We start from the raw sequence: 17143 nt of genomic DNA, 5'->3' as shown, positions 1-17143 counted from the left end.
CCATGGGGAGGGCACCAGCTGCAGAACAATGACTTCCAAATTATGTCATGAGCTGCCAGCCACATGAGCACAGCACAGCCTCATTACCACATGAAGTACCACAGAAGGACCTTTTCATTTTCTCCCAATGCTTGTGTTTTCCATTCTCGGGAGGGGGAGTGACACCCTGCTCACTCGCAGTTAACAATGGAGCACAAAGTCCTGACAGAAGGAACCTCACAGTGTGCCCCAGGGCTATTTTTGATGACCAAGAATGGCTGTGACTCACTGAGAGTGTGCCCCCAGCAGATGATGGTTTCTACGCCCCTACCCCAGAGATGAGCAGGCAGCCTGTCCTTTGTGTTGCCTCAGCCAGCTTCTGCTGCTGCAGCTCACTGATATGTCCACAGCAGCCGGGTTGTTGGCCTGACAAGCTCTGACAGTGGTTTTTACCTTATATGGCCATCAGAGCTCTGCGGCTGACAGCCGGCCAGGATAATTTCCTTCCTTTGCTTTGATTGGCTGCATGGCAGCTCAGAGAATGGTGGGATCTGGGAGTGTGGTGAAGAGAAGCCACCGAGTCAAGTGCAAAGAATGTTTAACTCTTTCCTGGGTCTCCAGCGAGCTGAGTACGCAAATGAGAACAGCTGGCAGAGCCCTCCTGGGTAACAGGGACAGCCCCTGCCCGGGAAAATGCTCTGTCTCAGGCCAAGAAGGCGCTCTGAGTACAAGCCTCTCAGGGTGCAGTGAAGTCATGTCTGCGGTCATCGCTTGTTCAGAAGCTTCCTTGTAACCATAGGTAGTAGATCGTCTGCTCCCACCTACTGCTAGCTAGGTGTTTGACTTGAGGAGAGTCCAGGTAAGAGTGAGCTGGAAGACAAGTGATGGGATACATGTCAGCCCTCAGAGGATCAGTGACTCAGGTTTCATTTCTGGCTGAGCTTTCAGTCGTGTAAGTGATATAGGCTACTGAATTGGGCTGTGCCCCAGTCTTGCTTGTTTACAACCACTGCAAGATAGGAACCGCCAGGCCTTGGAGCCCCCTGGCTCATGTACACACCACCCATTTAAAAAAGTTGTAAAGCCAGGTATGGTGGCACCTGCACTCGGGAGGCTGAGGCAGGAGGATCGCTGTGAGTTCGAGACCAGCCTGGACTACACAGTGAGTTCCAGGTCAGTCTCAACTACATCGTGAGACCCTGTCTCAAAAAACCAAAAAAAAAAGAGTTGTAATTTTTCTTTTTGTTTACTTCTCCAGGGAGGGTGGATTTTCGTTCTGATGCTGGTGATAAAGCAATGCAGAGCTGTGATTGGAAGGCCAGCCAGCTATGGGGCTCCCTCTTCAGAGTCCCAGTGGAGAGCTCTCCGGTGTCACCTACTCACTAGGCAGAATTAGGCAACCGCTTACTCTACTTTCTGATTTTCAGTAAATGCTTTAACTAAATATGGATATAGCACTTATATCCATTGTTCTTTTGCTTTTTAGCTTTTGCTTTGAAGAACTTTGACTAGGTTCTGCTTCACTTTAGGTTCCTGATTTTGTTTATTCTCAGCCCAGAAGCATCATATTGAATTATTTTTTTGCAGCAATGAACAGGAAATATTAAGTTTTAACCATATAAATGTTTTAAGTCAGAAAGGAAATACAGTTTCTTTTGTTGTTATTGCTTATTTAGGCATAGTTGAGGAAATGTTAATTTTCCTACTCTTGATTTCTGACAATAAAATATTTCCTAGTTCTCAGTAACTTCCCTCAAGCTCTTGATAGACTTTAAATATGATCTATTGAATGTTGACCTAGTAGTTACAGAAGATCTGTGATGGCAAGATTATTTGCCGGGCATTGTCACTTCTGTCCGTAGTGACTATTCTTTTTGCCTCTCAGGTAAGTGAGATCTTTACCAACAGTACTGTCTCTCCCTGGCTGCTTTAGTTGCTCGCTTCCCTTGCTTACAGGGTAACTCAATCTGCACATTTTATTCCAGATCACCTCCTCTTACCTGCAAGGTTGGTGTTTCTGGTTCCCTTAAAGTAAAACTGCCTTAGAATATTTTACTCCTGTCTTTGAGCTGTCTGTCTGTCACAGGCCAGTCAGCAAGTCCTATATCGACTGTGTCAGTCTTCCTGGTCTGCTGTGAGTCCCTGGCTTCTTCCTGCCACCCTCCCTTGTCCCATGACGAGTTACCATAGCTCCTCCCTGGGGAGCAGCAGGAGCGTAAGAGATTTCAAAAGAACATGTATGCACATAAATAATTCTGTCATAAGAAAAAGGAAGTTGGGAAAAAGAAAGGAAACCCACTTCAATAGATAACCTTTTTTGACTCCTTTGAACTCTGCGCAGTGTGAATGGAGCCCTTATGGTCGGGCTGGAAACTTTGCCTCTGCTTCCAAGCACATGGTTGATGTACCACTGTCCTTGCTGAGAGTTCGGGTATTCTCACTGCATTGCCCCACAAACCAGAAGCAAGTCATTATTGAAATTTGGGCACATCAAGTGATTTTGAGTACTCATTTTTTCCTAAAATGAAAAAAGATAGCCACAGAGGAGGGCAAAGTGGCTTTGAAAAATCCTTATTCCCTGTTTCTTGATTCTGGTCGTGTGAGCTGCCTTTGATTGCCTTCCCCAGGGCGGGGCAGAGGCTCTTTGGGCCCTCACCTCTGGGAAGTTGTAACCTTGTGGGTAATGGGCGGGTCAGAAACTGGAAAGGACTGGGAAGTGAGACAGCGGCTGTGTTGGGTTAGATAAGAAAACAGGCAGAGAGCAGAGTTCTGCACTCTTGACAGGTTTGCAACTACATGCTGAACTCCAGAATGGAAACTAGAAGGAAATTGTGTGTGAAATACCCAGAACATTTTAAGGGAAACATTGGGTTTGACTGCTGTCACTTTCATCACCATTGGCATTTATTGGCCTTATAAAAGCATATGTTAGTTACAATCAAGGATAATCTCAGCCAGGCTTGGTGGTGCATGCCTGTAATCCCAGCACTCGGGAGGCTGAGGCAGGAGGATTGCTGTGAGTTCGAGACCAGCCTGTGCTACATAGTGAATTCCAGGTCAGTCTTAACTACATAGTGAGACCCTGTCTCAAAAAACCAACCAACCAACCAACCAAACAAACAAACAAATAAAAAGAATAATCTTGCTAGGTAAAGTGTTGCATCACTAGCAAAATGTAACATGTCTCTGTTATTGAGGGCATCTAGTGATTGTTAATACGGCACTAGCATACTCAGCCTAGTATTGGACAATGAATACAGGAATTGAGAAGAGTCGGATGAGGAAGCACTCTTATATTATGAAATAGTCATTTTGCATGTTTTTGTGTATTGGCAGAAGCATCCCAGTGATGAATACTGAGAGTTTGGGAGGGCGAAAATGTCTGAGTATACCTATAATACACTTTTGCCACTTAAACAGTTTGTCCGGGAGAGGAAGAGGAACTCCTTTATTGAAAGAACTTTTTGTATTGGTGTGTTTGTATACATTGAAGTTTTGTTTTTGTTTTTTGTCTGTTTTTTTTTGGTTTTTTTGGTACTGGTGATCGAACTCGGGTCCTCTGCTTGAGAGGCAGGTGTTGGCACCACTGAGCTAAATCCCTGGCCCCACTGAAAATTGTTTTGATTGCACAGTATTACTGTTATCCTCAGTATGTAGGATGTACAGTATGTATTAAATATGGAATCCTTTTTGGAATGAGATGTGAGACACATAAATAAGGTACACTGTTAGACCATGGTAGTTTTCCATATAAATTGACCAGAAATATACTTAGAACTAGAAAATATCATTTCTTAAGAGTAACATTGAACTGTGTGTGCCTAAAGAAGAATGTTTTGCAGTTACTTTAGTATCAAACCTTCCTTTTTGGATGTTAGATGTAGTTTTATATTTACTGGCACTTAAATTTTGACACACACCACGCCAGAGGAAGGAAAGTATTGCCTAAGGTTTAGTTGAAGCATCCGTCTCCATTAGTTTTGCTGAATCTTTTGGCTACTCGAGACTTTTAAGGACTTTCCTCAAACTTAAAGCAGATGAACAGTGCTGGTGTCGAGGGTGTTGGCTGCCACAGTGAGGGCTGCTGCCTGGGTCATGCCGAAAGCCACGTGGAAAGTGTGCTCTACGCCTCTCCCATACGCCAGCTGTGCACGTGCTTCGTAGGCTGAACTTGCAGTGTGTTCCTGTTGCTTGGCTCTAGGCAGGACACTGGATCTTTCAGGTACTAAGAATGACTAAAAAGCCAGTGTCCTCACCTGTCTCTTCCCTGTCCCCTGAGTTCACAGACTGGCTCAGGACCAGACCCTTTGGGAACTGTCATGTTAGTCATTTTTTGTAACTTGTTGAGCTGCATTACAGGTATCCTAATTCCTTGGAGTTTTACTAGACAGACACAGTGAAAACCATAGTATCGCATGTGGTTTGAACTAGTAAGTCATCAGTGAATTAAAAAAATTGATTTAATGGTCATGAATGGTGACCACACACCTGTAATCGCAGCAGTCAGGAGACCGAGACAGGAGGATCACTGAATTTGAGGCCAGCCTGGGCTATATAGTGAGTTCAAGGCCAGTCTGACTACACATTGAGGCCCTGTTGCAAACCTAGGAAAAAAATAAAATTAAAGGTGGAATTTTAGCCAGGCTTGGTGGCACATGCCTGTAATCCCAGCACTCCGGAGGCTGAGGCAGGAGGATCACTGTGAGTTTGAGTCCAGCCTGGGCTACATAGTGAGTTCGAGGTCAATCTCAACTACATAGTAAGACCCTGTCTCAAAAAACCAAAGGAAAAAAGAAAAGAAAAAAAATAAAGAAAGGTGGAATTTTAAAGTCTGTTACATTCAGCTAAGCCTTCAATTTTCATACCAGAAAACTAGTGATACTCTAGATGATGTAAATGATGTGACTTATCCTTAAAATGAAGCAGTAAACCAATTAGTAAAATGAAATTATTTTTATAAATATAAGCCTTGGAAAATTGAAGGGCTCTTAAAATAAATCACCGTTAGTCAAAAATGATATATAAAGGCTGGGGATTTAGCTCAGTGGCACCATGCCTGCCTTGTAAGCACGAGGTCCTGAGCTCAATCCCTGGTGGGGTTGGCGGGAGATATCTAAAATCTGGCGTTAAATTCTTGTAAATCTTCCTTCCAGCCTCAACAGTCATGTAAATTTGCTGTTTAGAAGGGCAGGTAAGCTATGCAGTCACTGTGATATGCGGTAGATGTCTTGCTGAATGGGCCTTCACAGTCTAGCAGATTAGACATGATTCTTTGGTTTATTCACTGAGTGATAAATGAGCATGTATCATGGGAATGAATGAGAACTGCATTCTCTTTAGATCCGAGTGTAACATGTCTTTAGTGATTATGTCTTCTCATCTTTGTCATATTATAGGTCATTAGTATGGTTTCCGTGTACTTGAGCTCTCCGCGGTTTATAAGTGCCCTGCTCGGCAGTTTTAATAGTATATACTCATTTGGTGAAATACATTTTTGTGCTTTTGTGTTTATGGGTAAGAAATTATTTGGATGTGTAAGTCCTTGAAGACAAGATAGCTGTAACTTTGTGAACGTTAGTGTGTGAACCATCAGTGCACATTGAAAATGCCAGTTTCCTCCATACAGTCTTCTCACTTCTGTTCTTCTGTCCCTGACAGATAGTTCCCTTTCTCTTGAATGCAGTATGACATTGCTTTCCTTTTTGTTTGTGGTAAGGATCTGTGATGACTTTACCACCAGAGGAAGCAGCTGCACGCAGAATATCTTTTCTATTAACTGTGTTTCTTATGACCAGCTGCCAATAATTTCAACATTCATTTTCACAACTTATGGCACAGTGGAAATTTTCTTTGCCTCACCATATGTAGGGTGAATGGTCAGTGATAGTTTACAGATGTCTGCTGCTTAACTGTCTCTGTGCCTCGGTTTTTAATTTAAAAAGTGGGGACAACGAAGTTCCCATATCAAAACAGTCTAGTGAGAACGAAGACATAAAGGTTTTTAGTATTGGCCGCCGTCGTCATCAATGAGTGGTAGGCGGCAGTTGCCCTTTCATGCCCCTGGAAAATGTTTTACTCTAGTACCTTTAAGTTGTAGTCTCATTTGGACTGAGATAGGAATGATAGAAATGCGGATTCTTCTCAGATATCTTATTTGATTGAAGCATCCTGAGTGAATGCACACTAACTTTTAACCGGGATTAATTACGGCGGGAGGGAGTGTCTTTCAGTAAACTTCTTAGTATGTAATTGCGCACAAATAGTGGTTATACCTCCAGATTCCCCTCCAGATTTGTGTCTAACCAAAAGTTCTAGTTAGCCCAGCTTAGAAACAATCATGTTGGAAGTTCAAGTTCAGTACTGTATTTTACCATCAAGGGTGCCAGATGGGGTTTGCTGGGGAAAGCCCTGAATGCAAAGATCCTGAGATAGGACAGTGCAGATATAAAAACTGGGAGAAGAACATAAAACGTAAAGTTATTAACAATATATTGTTATTTTTTTTCAACTTTATTACATTTTCATTTTTTTAGAATAGGAAGGAAACATCAAATAAAATAATAAGATACTCATGTTCTTTCCCACAGAGTTAAACAGATGTTAGTGTTTTTATTTGTTTTATAGCTTTCTTTTCTGGAGGAGGAAATGTAAGATATAGCTCACATCCCGTGCCCCTTTCTTCATGTCATCTTCTTTCGTTCCCTCAAACATGTGCCATTTTCTTTGTATTTTTATCCTATGCGTATGTACCTGTGACTATACTTTATTTTGGTGTGTAAAATGTTTTTGCAGTGATGAAGCTCAATGTGTGAAGGGCTGGGAATTTAGCTCAGTAGCACCGTGCCTGCCTTGCAAACGCAGTCTTGAGTTCGATCCCTGGTACCAAATGAATAACATCAACATCAACAACAACAAAAAAGTCTATTTTCTATTATCTACCTTTGCTGGGAATGTAGCTCAGCGGTGCCACCACCTGCCTCATAAGCTCAAGGTCCTGAGTTCGATCTCCGGTAACAAAAACAAACAAACAAACATAGCTTTATCTTTGGGCCAGTACCAAGCCTGCCTCATACGTGCATGAGTTCGATCCCTGGCACAAAAAGAAAGGAAAGGGGACGGAAGGGGAGGGCAGGGGAACAGGGAGGAAAGGAAGGAAGGAAGGAAGGAAGGAAGGAAGGAGGAAGGGTATTAGTGAAGTGGACATTGTCCTGTTAGCATATTGTTCATAAAAGAAATTGAAGTGGGATATTCTCCTGTGAACACTTTATGTGAGTCCTTCTTTCCTGGCATTCTTGCCAGCACTTATTCTTAGATTTTTATGTTTTTGTCAGCCCCCCTCATTCCATTGAACTCAGGGCCTTGTATGTACTACATAAGTGTTCTACCACTAAACTACATTCCCAGACCTTTTGCTTCTTGTTTGTTTATTTGTTAAAACGGGTCTCACTGTGTATTCCAGGTTGGCCTGGAATTCACTAAGTAGCCTAAGGCTGGCTTCTAACTGCCGGCTATCCTCAGTTATAATTTACCTAAACACATTCTCATTTAATCTCACCATAATCCTGGGAGTTAAGTATTATTGTTACCTGTTTTACAGATGGTGAGGTGGATTTTAAGGAGATAAACTGACTTGCTTAAGGTCAACCAGTGTTTTAATTGCTAGAGTCTGGATTAGAACCCATACCCGTCTGACTCCGAAGCCTAAGGTGTTGGTGTGTTAGCACATTGCTTCTCTGGGTATTTCCACAGTAAAGTCAAATTGGAGAAATTTTAGTTTACTGATCTTTAAAAATTACTAAGAAGAATTACTGATCTTTAAAAATTGCTAAGAGTTGCCATAGTAAGAGAGCCACAACAACAGTTGGATTCATTCACATAGTACAGTGATTCTGTTTTTTGCACCTGCTTTTAGAGCATGTGCACTGTTAATATGTGTGGACATTAACTTGTTTAAAGAAAAGAAAACCACTTTTAAGGCTGGGGATTTACCTCAGTGATTCCGCCACCTGCCTCGCAAACACAAGGACCTTGAGTTCGATCTCCGGTACCAAAAAAAAAAAAGAAAACCACTTTTATATATTATATACCTGTCTCTACAGCAGTTGTCCTGCTTAACACAAAGTTGGTGTGATAAGTCTGGTTCAGCCAGCTGTGGCAGCCCATGCCTATAATCCCAGCACTCAGGAGGCTGAGGCAGGAGGATTGCTGCAAGTTCAGTGCCAGTCTGGGCTACATAGTGAGTTCAAACCAGAATTACAGAGTGAGACCCGCTCTCAAAAAAACAAAAACTAAGGGCCAGGGATTTAGCTCAGTGGTGCCTCCCTGCCTGGCAAGTGCAAGATCCCAAGTTTGATTCCTGGAACCAAAAAAGAAAAACAAACAAACTAAAACAAAACAAAACAAAAAACCTCGTCTATGTGTTAGATTCAAATATGTAACATGAGCAAATTGTGACAGTGACCAACACTGAATATTTACCCTCAGTGAGATGTGAACTGGACAATGGATAAGGTTAAAATTATTAATTAAACTGTGTGGTGGCATTACTGTTGGTGGAAGACAGGAGAGAGACCGAGACATTAAAAATGTATGCACTTTAGCCCCTGAGCAGTAACTAAAGCTTTTTTAAGAAATTTCACATTTTGAGTAATACCAAAGGTTGGAGCTCAGGACCTTCACACTGAGCTGCATCCTCAGCTCTGTTTTTTAATTTCTTGAGGCAAGGTCTCAGTTTCTAAACTGCCCAGACTGGTCTTGAATTTTCAGTTCTCCTTCCTCAGCCTTCCAGGGAGCTGGGGTTACAGGTGTGTACCCCCCCCCAGCTTTCTCACCTCAGAATCTTAGCTATGATTTATACTTTGGCTGTTGTAGAGTTATATTTTGGTAAAAGGACTTATGAATTCTCTTTGTTGCATTTATTAATACAAACTGGATCCTTGGAATTTAGTGGAGTGTTCTTGTTAGGAGCTATTAGAAATGAAAGTTTCCATTACAGTTCTTGCTAGCTGCCATTGACACCAAGTGACCATCATGTGTAGACAGTTGAGAGTCTGAGGAGGAGATAACAAAGGAGAAATGGCTAATAGATTTATTTCTTCTTTCAGACTGGTCGAATTGACAAATCCTACCCAACAGTCTGTGGCCACACTGGACCAGTGCTGGATATAGACTGGTGCCCACACAATGATCAGGTCATTGCCAGTGGTTCGGAGGACTGCACGGTTATGGTAAGCACCCAGGGAACTGCGTGTGTGTGGGCCAGCGAGACTCGCCTGCAGCCCTGTCTTCTCTCCCGCTCTCTCTCTCCAGCACTTTGGCTTTTATCTGTTGGATTATCAAGGATTTAGCTACATAAAAGCTTAACTATAAACGCACCTTTTACAGCCCCTTTTATCAACAGGTTGTACTCGGTTGTCTTTGCTCTTCTTTTGTGTGAATGTATACCTGCATGTGATTATTGACAGTTTGCTTCTGTTCTGTGTGAAGACTTAAGGGAAATTAAAATGACTTTCTAATAATTCTGTGAATACGGTTTGACTGCATGCCCTCCTATACCCCAAAAAGGACAGAAAATACTGCTGTTACAAATTTCATGTTACAGTGCTATAAGATGCCAGCAGTTATGCAGATAAAATGGGATATGTAATAGGTATTGAGATACTAAAAGTTTTATTGCATGCTTATCTCCAAGCTAATGTCAGACGGTGTTCTGTTCAGTGGACCTTGTTTATGAAAGTGCATTTTATTTTATTAATTAGTTAATTAATTATTATTATTATTATTATTATTATTATTATTATTATTATTATTTATTTTTATTTTTTGGTTAAGGCAGAGTCTCCCTTTGTACTTCAGGCTGGCCTCAAACTCTTTGCAGTCCTCCTGCCTCAGCCTCCTGAGTGCTAGGATTACAGGCCTGCACCACTACACCTGGCATGAATGTCTGTTTTTATGAAGAGAAACAAAACTTCCCTCATTTAGATTCCAAAGTGTAGCATCTATAAAGGCAGACTTTAGGATACTTTGGTGGGAGCAGTTAGTGTCTTGCTATGTTGCCCAGGCTGGCCTCAAACTCTTGGGCTCAAATATCTGCCTGTCTCAGCCTCCTGAGTAGCTGGGACTACAGGTGGGCACCAGCTCAAGAGTACTTTTTAATGTAAAGCTTCTTGTTGTCTGTGATCTTTACCTTAAAATAATGTTTATCAATTTGGATAAGTTTTTTTGTTTGTTTGCTTGCTTGTTTTGGTACCAGAGATTGAACTCGGGGCCTTGCACTTGTGAGGCAGGTAGCATCACCACCAAGCTAAATCCTTGGCCCTAATATGGAAAAGTTTTTATATTTGCCAAATTATGTTATAAAGGTTATACAAAAACGAGATTTCAGGGGAGTGCTGCTGCCCCAGAGATGAGTGAAGATAACCCCTAATTTTCTGAGTATTCTCACACATGACAAGTAGAAAGCTCTGCAAGGACACTACTTTTTGGGGGGTACTGGAGATTGAACCCAGTACCTTTCTGCTGAACTAACCCCCCATTATTTTTTATTTGGAGACAAGGTCTCACTAGTTGCCCAGGCTAACTTGCTGTCCTGCCTCACCCTCCCAAAGTACTGGGATTATAGGCATGCGTCATCACAGGTAGTGAGCATCACTACTTTTATATTCCTTTTTGTTGGCTGTGGACCAGCACATTGTTTGGAATGCTATACTCATTAAATTATTTTACATAAACAAATTAATTCCTAACTGTGTTATTTAAACATCTACCCACTTTTCCTCATGGGCTGAGGATGACTTCTCCTATGATCTCATAATTTTGGCAGCTAAAACATATTAAAGAAATATGCTGCTGCTAAAAGGAACTGTTCTGTTTAATGTGCCCTGCTAAACTGATCTTTTTAATGGCTGCAGACACATTTTGCTAAAGGAAAGGAATGTCATTTAGACCTGATGCCGGAATCTTCAGCTCAGAGTCTGAGCTGCTTTTGAAGAGGCAGGTTTAATCTACCTTGTTCTGTCCCTGGCTACAGACTTTCTGTTTTGGGTTTTTTTTTTTCCGGTACCAGGGATTGAACTCAGGTCCTTATGCTTGGGAGACAGGTGGTGAAACCACTGAGCTAAATCCCTGCAGACTTCCTTTAAAAATACAACAGCAGCAAAAATGGTGAAGGAGAGTGAAGCAGGAGAATTGCAAGTTTGAGTTCTGTGTGGTCCATCTAGCAAAACTTTGTCTCAAAATAAAAAGGGAATGAAGCTCAGTGGTAGAATCCCCACCCCACCCCCGCTCATTCAATCGCTGGTTCTGCAAGAAAAAACCTAAAAACCTAAAACACAAGTCTTTATATTGTAAAACACAGAAAAGCACACCAAAGACTTAAATGGTTCAAGTGACAAAATGAACCGTGTGAGTTGAATAGCACCAGCCCCAAGTCAAGACCTAGAACTTCCTCCTCACCCGTGTACTCCATGCTTGCTCTCTATGCCTCTCTGCCATCACAGCCCCTCCTAACAGCTGCTGTCCCAGCTGTTAGTACACTCACTTCCTTTCCTCTCTTTAAGGCATTCGTCAACCAAGAGATTATTAACTTAGTCTTACCAATTAAAAAAACTTGCTATGTCCCCTTTTAAGTTGCTCTAAATCCCTTTTCCACCCTTACAGTGTTCTGACCCTTGGCCTGTCTTTTCAGCTGCCCGTGTCCCACGGTGTGTCCACTGTGCTGTTTGTCTGAATTTCCTGCAAACTGACAGCTGAATCCAGAGGTGTGGGATTCAGCTTCAGTCTCTTGGGAAAGACTATTGCTAGTGTTGGTTCTTCTGTCAGGAGATAAGTGATACATAGTTTTTGTTTGTTTTTTTGTGCAGCTACTGGTACTTAATGCCCAGATTCAGTAATTCATTATGGGTCAAAAATGAAGATTAAATTATGGATAGATTGATTGATTGGTACTGGGAATTGAACCCAGTGGCTTTGCCCTGAGCTACGTGCCCACTCCCTCTCTATTTTTTGAGACAGGGTCTCACTAGTCATTAATTGCCCAAGCTGCCCTTGAACATGTGATTCTCTTGCATCAGCCTCTAGAGTGCTGGGATTACAGGTGTGGGCTACCATGCCTGACTAGAATTTGTTACGGTACAGGATACATTGCCACAAACCTCCCTCCTTTGGAAGCCACTTATTCCAGTGTTCTTGCTGCTTTCTGAGGCAGTTTTGGAAGTCTTCTTTAAATCACCTGTTGATTACTTATCCCTAATACAATGTAAATGCTATGTAAATAATTCTTATGCTGTATTCTTGAGGGGATAATGACACAATAAGCATACACATTTGTTCAACACGGATGCCGGTTATTCCTTTGAATTTTTGATCTACCATTGATTGAGGCCTCGGATGTGGAACTCTTGAGTATGGAGGGTCAACTGGGTATTGTTTGATTTTTCTTTTGGCAAGCGTTGCTGTTAAAGCCAAATAGTAATCTAATTTTCTTTCCCTTTTAACCATATATAACTCTATACTAAATATTTGTAGTTTTTGTTGCTGTTGTTAAAATGTAGTTTTGATTTTATCAGAAATCATTGGCCATTCAGCATTGAACATATATATATGTGAGGACTGAATTGATATATGTGATGTGCTTTCTCTTTTTTTGGTACCAGGGATCAAACTCAGGACTCGGGTCCTTGCACTTGCGAGGCAGGCGGTGGCACCACTGGGCTAAACCCCTCCGCCCTATGATGTACTTTTTCAATAAATAGTTTCAAGTGTTTTTTTTTTTTTGGAAAATTTTCTCAAATTACAGATTTTGGTATGTGTTCTGTTCCTTCACTTTGGGTTTCTTCTTCAGGGACTTCTGCTGTCCATATACTTTGTCTTCAGCTTTGTCTTTTTCTAAAACTCTTCATTGTTTTAGAGTTTTGGTTTTTTTTTTCTTTTACTTCTTACTTATTTTTTTGAAGGAGAATTTTTCTTACTTTTACGATAGAAGACTTAACAGTGTACTTTTAGTCTAGCTTAGTGGGAAGTACTGTAGCCTTTGCCTTTTCCAGCTGGGCGTTCAGGACACAGATCTGGGGACAGAAGCATTTCCTCCCCGTGGTGGATCTGTCGTTGTGATTGGTGCTGACAGCTTCCACCAGGTTAGCCTTCGTGCCCTGGTTTCCAGGTGACCCGTGTGAAGGCAGCCGTGGTGCGGGTCTTCCTGTGGACTGGACAGTGCAGTCTGGCCTTACAACACAGGTCAGGCAGGAAGACAGACCAGATCAGCGGTCCCCACTGGCTGAGCCTTGTTTTCCACCAAAGCGATGACACTGTTAATCCCGTGGAGACATATTTTACTGGCAGCTTGCTTTTTAGCTGAAGCCAACAGTTTCTCTTGCTTCTCTTATTTGTCCCTGCTGTGGTTTTAGGGTCAGCTTAAGAAGTAGTTGGGTAGCTTTTGGCAGATTAGGCCTGGGTGCACTGGTTCATTGCAGGTGGCTCTTCTGGGAAGTTATAGAGTATCCCTTTGCTGCTACAGCTGTACATAGCAGCGCTGTGAGATAGAACGGGTGAGATCCCTTTTGGGCTGGATGTCCTGGCCAATGCCAAAAAGTTCAGAACTCTTCTCAAATGGATGATTTACAGCATTGGCTGCCTCCTTCTTCACCACAGGTAAGGTTGGGGCTCCCTTCTTTCCTTTCTGCATCTCAGGCAGCTGGAGGAGAGAGCTGTCTCTTGGGCACATTGTTGTGTTTATTTGCATTTATGTACTTTCTTGCTTAGACTTCATTTCTTTTTCTTTTTTTTGAGACAGGGTCTCACTATGTAGTTGGGACTGAACTGGAACTCACTATGTAGCCCAGGTTGGTCTTGAACTCCAAGTGATCCTCCTGCCTCAGCCTCCCAAGTGCTGGGATTACAGGCGTGCGCCACCACACCTGGCTTTTAGATTTCATTTCTTAAAGAAATTTTTCTTTTATTTCTAATTTTTTCTTGATTTCTGTCACTCCAGTTTTAGTTTAAGTTCTGATTTCTGATGTTTCTGTTGTATCTTCTTTAATGTCCTTGATATCATTTTGAAATAGTCTATTACAGTTTGTCTTTGGTACTTCTCTAGTATTCCTTTTTTTTGATCCTGGGGTCTGAACTCAGGACCTTGTACTTTTCGAGGCAGGCATGGTGCCACTGAGCCAAATCCCCAGCCCCCTTCTCTAGTATTGTTGTATTGTCTATAAGGATGTTATTCTGTACCTTCCTTTTCTTATAGTCATTTTGGAACTTTTAAAAAAATTAGCTTATTTTTACATGAATTTAGCTTTCCAAATTTATCAGAAGGTGTCTTGATTCAGAGCTTCTCCGACTACACGGAGCTGCTTCAGATGGTGTTCTGAAGTATGGCAGCTTGCTTTCTGAGATTTCCTAGCCTGCTTTTCGATGGCTTTTCTCATTCCCCTCTTCCTGTGATTCCCTGGGGTTTCTCCTTTGTGTGGGGCCACCCTGGAAGAGAGCCCTCTCTGGCTGGTCTTGAGAATACCGGGTCTAGAGTGCACCTGCTCCTTCAGACCCTTTTATTGCATCCCTTGTACTCAGCGGCAGGGGAAAGGGCAGAGTCCTTCCCAGTTTCCAGCGCTGGTCTCAGACTGGCCTGTTGGTCTCAGGTCTGACATGTGACCCCAATGAACACTCTGGTCTGATAACATGCAGGTCATGGGGCGCTTGGTGGTTTGCCTACAACCGCTTGTATTTTGGGATCATGACCTAGGCTTGGTTTGTTGTTGTTATTTTATTTTGAAACAGGTCTTGCTATGTAGTTCATGCTGGCCTCAAACGCTTGGCTGTCCTCCTGCCTCAGCCTCCCGAGTGCTGGGATTGTAGTTGTGTGCCACCACGCCTGGCTCATGACCTAGTTATGTGTAAATATTATCCCTAAGGGTTTTGTTTTGTTATCTGCTGTTGTTGTTGTTTTTGTTTGTTTGTTTTGTTTTTTGTACTGGGGATCGAACTCAGGCCCTTGTGCTAGCAAGGCAGGTGCCAGAACCATTGAGCTAAATCCCTGGCCCTCTGGTATTGTTTTTATGGAGAGACTTGGGAAAAATCTGAAAATTATGCTCCCAATGAAGCTACCATTTCCCCACCATGAAGCCACCAGGTTACCCTTTTATGGGTATTGCTGAGTGAATACTTTGTAAATCTTCCTAAAGTTTTAAACCCTGAAGTATAGAACTGATATCTAAATCACTCCTTAATCACTTAAAGCCCCCCAAATCATGTGTTACTATTGGTGTAATTGAAGCTTTTATAGCTGTGTAGCTGAAATGAAATTTTAAAGAAATACTTGATATTCTCCTATTTCTTAGTACCTCATTTTCCACTTTGCTCTCCTAAAGGTAAAAGAACCCTGTAAAATAGATCAAATGGTTTCAAGTCATACCATCTCTCTTTTTTAAAAGAGAAAAGCGCTGAGTAGTTTCTCAGGGGTAGGCTGTTAGTGACTCCTCAACTACAGATGGTGACAATGGGTAGGTTGTGTAACAACGCCTTGTTCCAGGAGAGGAAAGGACAGAGAAGAACCAGAGACTCGGAGTTGGGAGCACAGGCAGATGCACTCAGCTTCAGTTACTTTACATATAAAATAGATTTAGAATAATAATAATTATAATGTGGACTGAGAGGATCAGAAGGATCCTCTCAGAACATATGTTATTTATCGTAATGAGTTTGAATGGGTTCCTATTGAAAGTACAGCTTGTGGTAGCAAGAATACCTTTTATGGACATTTGGTAGAAAATACGTAGAGTGGGCTAGGGATAGCTCAGTTGGTGCTGTGCCTGCCTTGTAAGCACAAGGTCCTGAGTTTGATCCTCGGTATGGGGTGTGAGGTAGGGGAGAAAATACAGTAGCGCTGGTTTATCAAATAAACAATGAAAAGATAAAATTACTTTTAGAAACTGCTTTTGGAATTGTGAAGTCTGTTACACCCCTTGGGCTGCAGATTTAGCTCAGTGGCACCGCACCTGCCTAACAAGCACAAGATCCTGAGTTTTATCCCTGGTACTGAGGGGAAAAAAAAGTGCAGTCATGAAGCCCCAAGCGTTTAAGCATTGTTTGTTAGTGTTAATTTTGTGAGCACTGGACGATAGTGAATGTTACTCTCGTTGCAGATGTGGAAGAGGGGAGGCCAGGCTTAATGGGTGTATCTCCATGCTTTAGCAGTGGCTCCTGTAGGCAGCCTTAAAGTCACTCAAACTGACACTGTTTACCTTTATGTACTACTTTTTGAAGCAATATTTGATGTCCACTAACAGCAATTATGTGAATCCTTCTCCCAGAATGTACACTTAGCTCCTGGATTTTCCAAATTTTGGTACTGTGAGTTCTTCAACAATATCTTCATATGGAGAGTTCTTGAGATTGTGGCTTTTAAGTATTTTACTCTGAGAAATTTTAGCTCCAAGAAAATGGTAGTGCTTTAAATAATACAAAGAGGGCTAGGGATTTGGCTCAGTGGTGCTGCCGCCTGCCTCGCAAGCACAAGGTCCTGAGTTTGATCCCCATACCAAAAACCAAATAAATAAATAAAATAATAATAGAAGGAGCCAGGGTATGTTTAGTGAATGTTGTTGATTACCCTCATTTGCAGGGTAGTAATCAAACACAAATGCAGGGGACAGGGGCTGATTCAGACAGTAGGATTTCTTAAGTATTTCTCTCAACGTCTGGGAGATGGAATGATCTTGCAAGCATGGTCTTAACTGTCTTCACTTATGTGCCCTGAATGGTTCCAAATTACTAAGTTTAAATGAACACTTTCCCCTTTCTCCCACATCATTGTATTTTCCTACAGAGATCGACAATGTAAACTCCCTCTCTCGTTCTTTTTGCTTCTGTTGTAAATTTCCCAGTGAGCATTATGTCTTGAAATAGAAATGGAAGTGCCGCTGTGGTTCCTGTGGGTCATAGCAGGCTTCGTAATGTTTTCACTGTGTGTAGATTGCAGGTGGACCATTTACCAGTGGGCGTTATGACTGTGGCAGATCAGACCCAGCACTTGGTCCCTGATTTTCCCAAACCCACTGTGGTGGTACATTTGGAGCTTCTGGATCAGTGGTTCTGCAGGAGATTGTGCTGCACTGCAGTTGCTACCAAATATGTATGCTTCTTCCTGTTTCACGGTCTTCCCTCCCTCATT

At 42.1% G+C, this 17143-nt stretch overlaps 1 protein-coding gene across 1 annotated transcript in view; it reads left to right on the top strand.

Annotated features, from left to right (window-relative positions):
- The window catches only part of Coro1c (coronin 1C), a 44571-nt gene that overhangs the window by 8184 nt on the left and 19244 nt on the right, over positions 1-17143 (top strand). The window contains exon 2 of the mRNA XM_010604004.1: positions 9084-9206. Coding sequence (XP_010602306.1) covers positions 9084-9206 — 123 coding nt within the window. The remainder of the gene's footprint in view (positions 1-9083; positions 9207-17143) is intronic.

Source organism: Fukomys damarensis, unplaced genomic scaffold (genome assembly GCF_012274545.1).
Source record: "Fukomys damarensis isolate Sample0158 unplaced genomic scaffold, DMR_v1.0_HiC HiC_scaffold_12, whole genome shotgun sequence".
NCBI lineage: Eukaryota > Metazoa > Chordata > Mammalia > Rodentia > Bathyergidae > Fukomys > Fukomys damarensis.
This window is presented reverse-complemented; position numbering and strand designations above follow the sequence as displayed.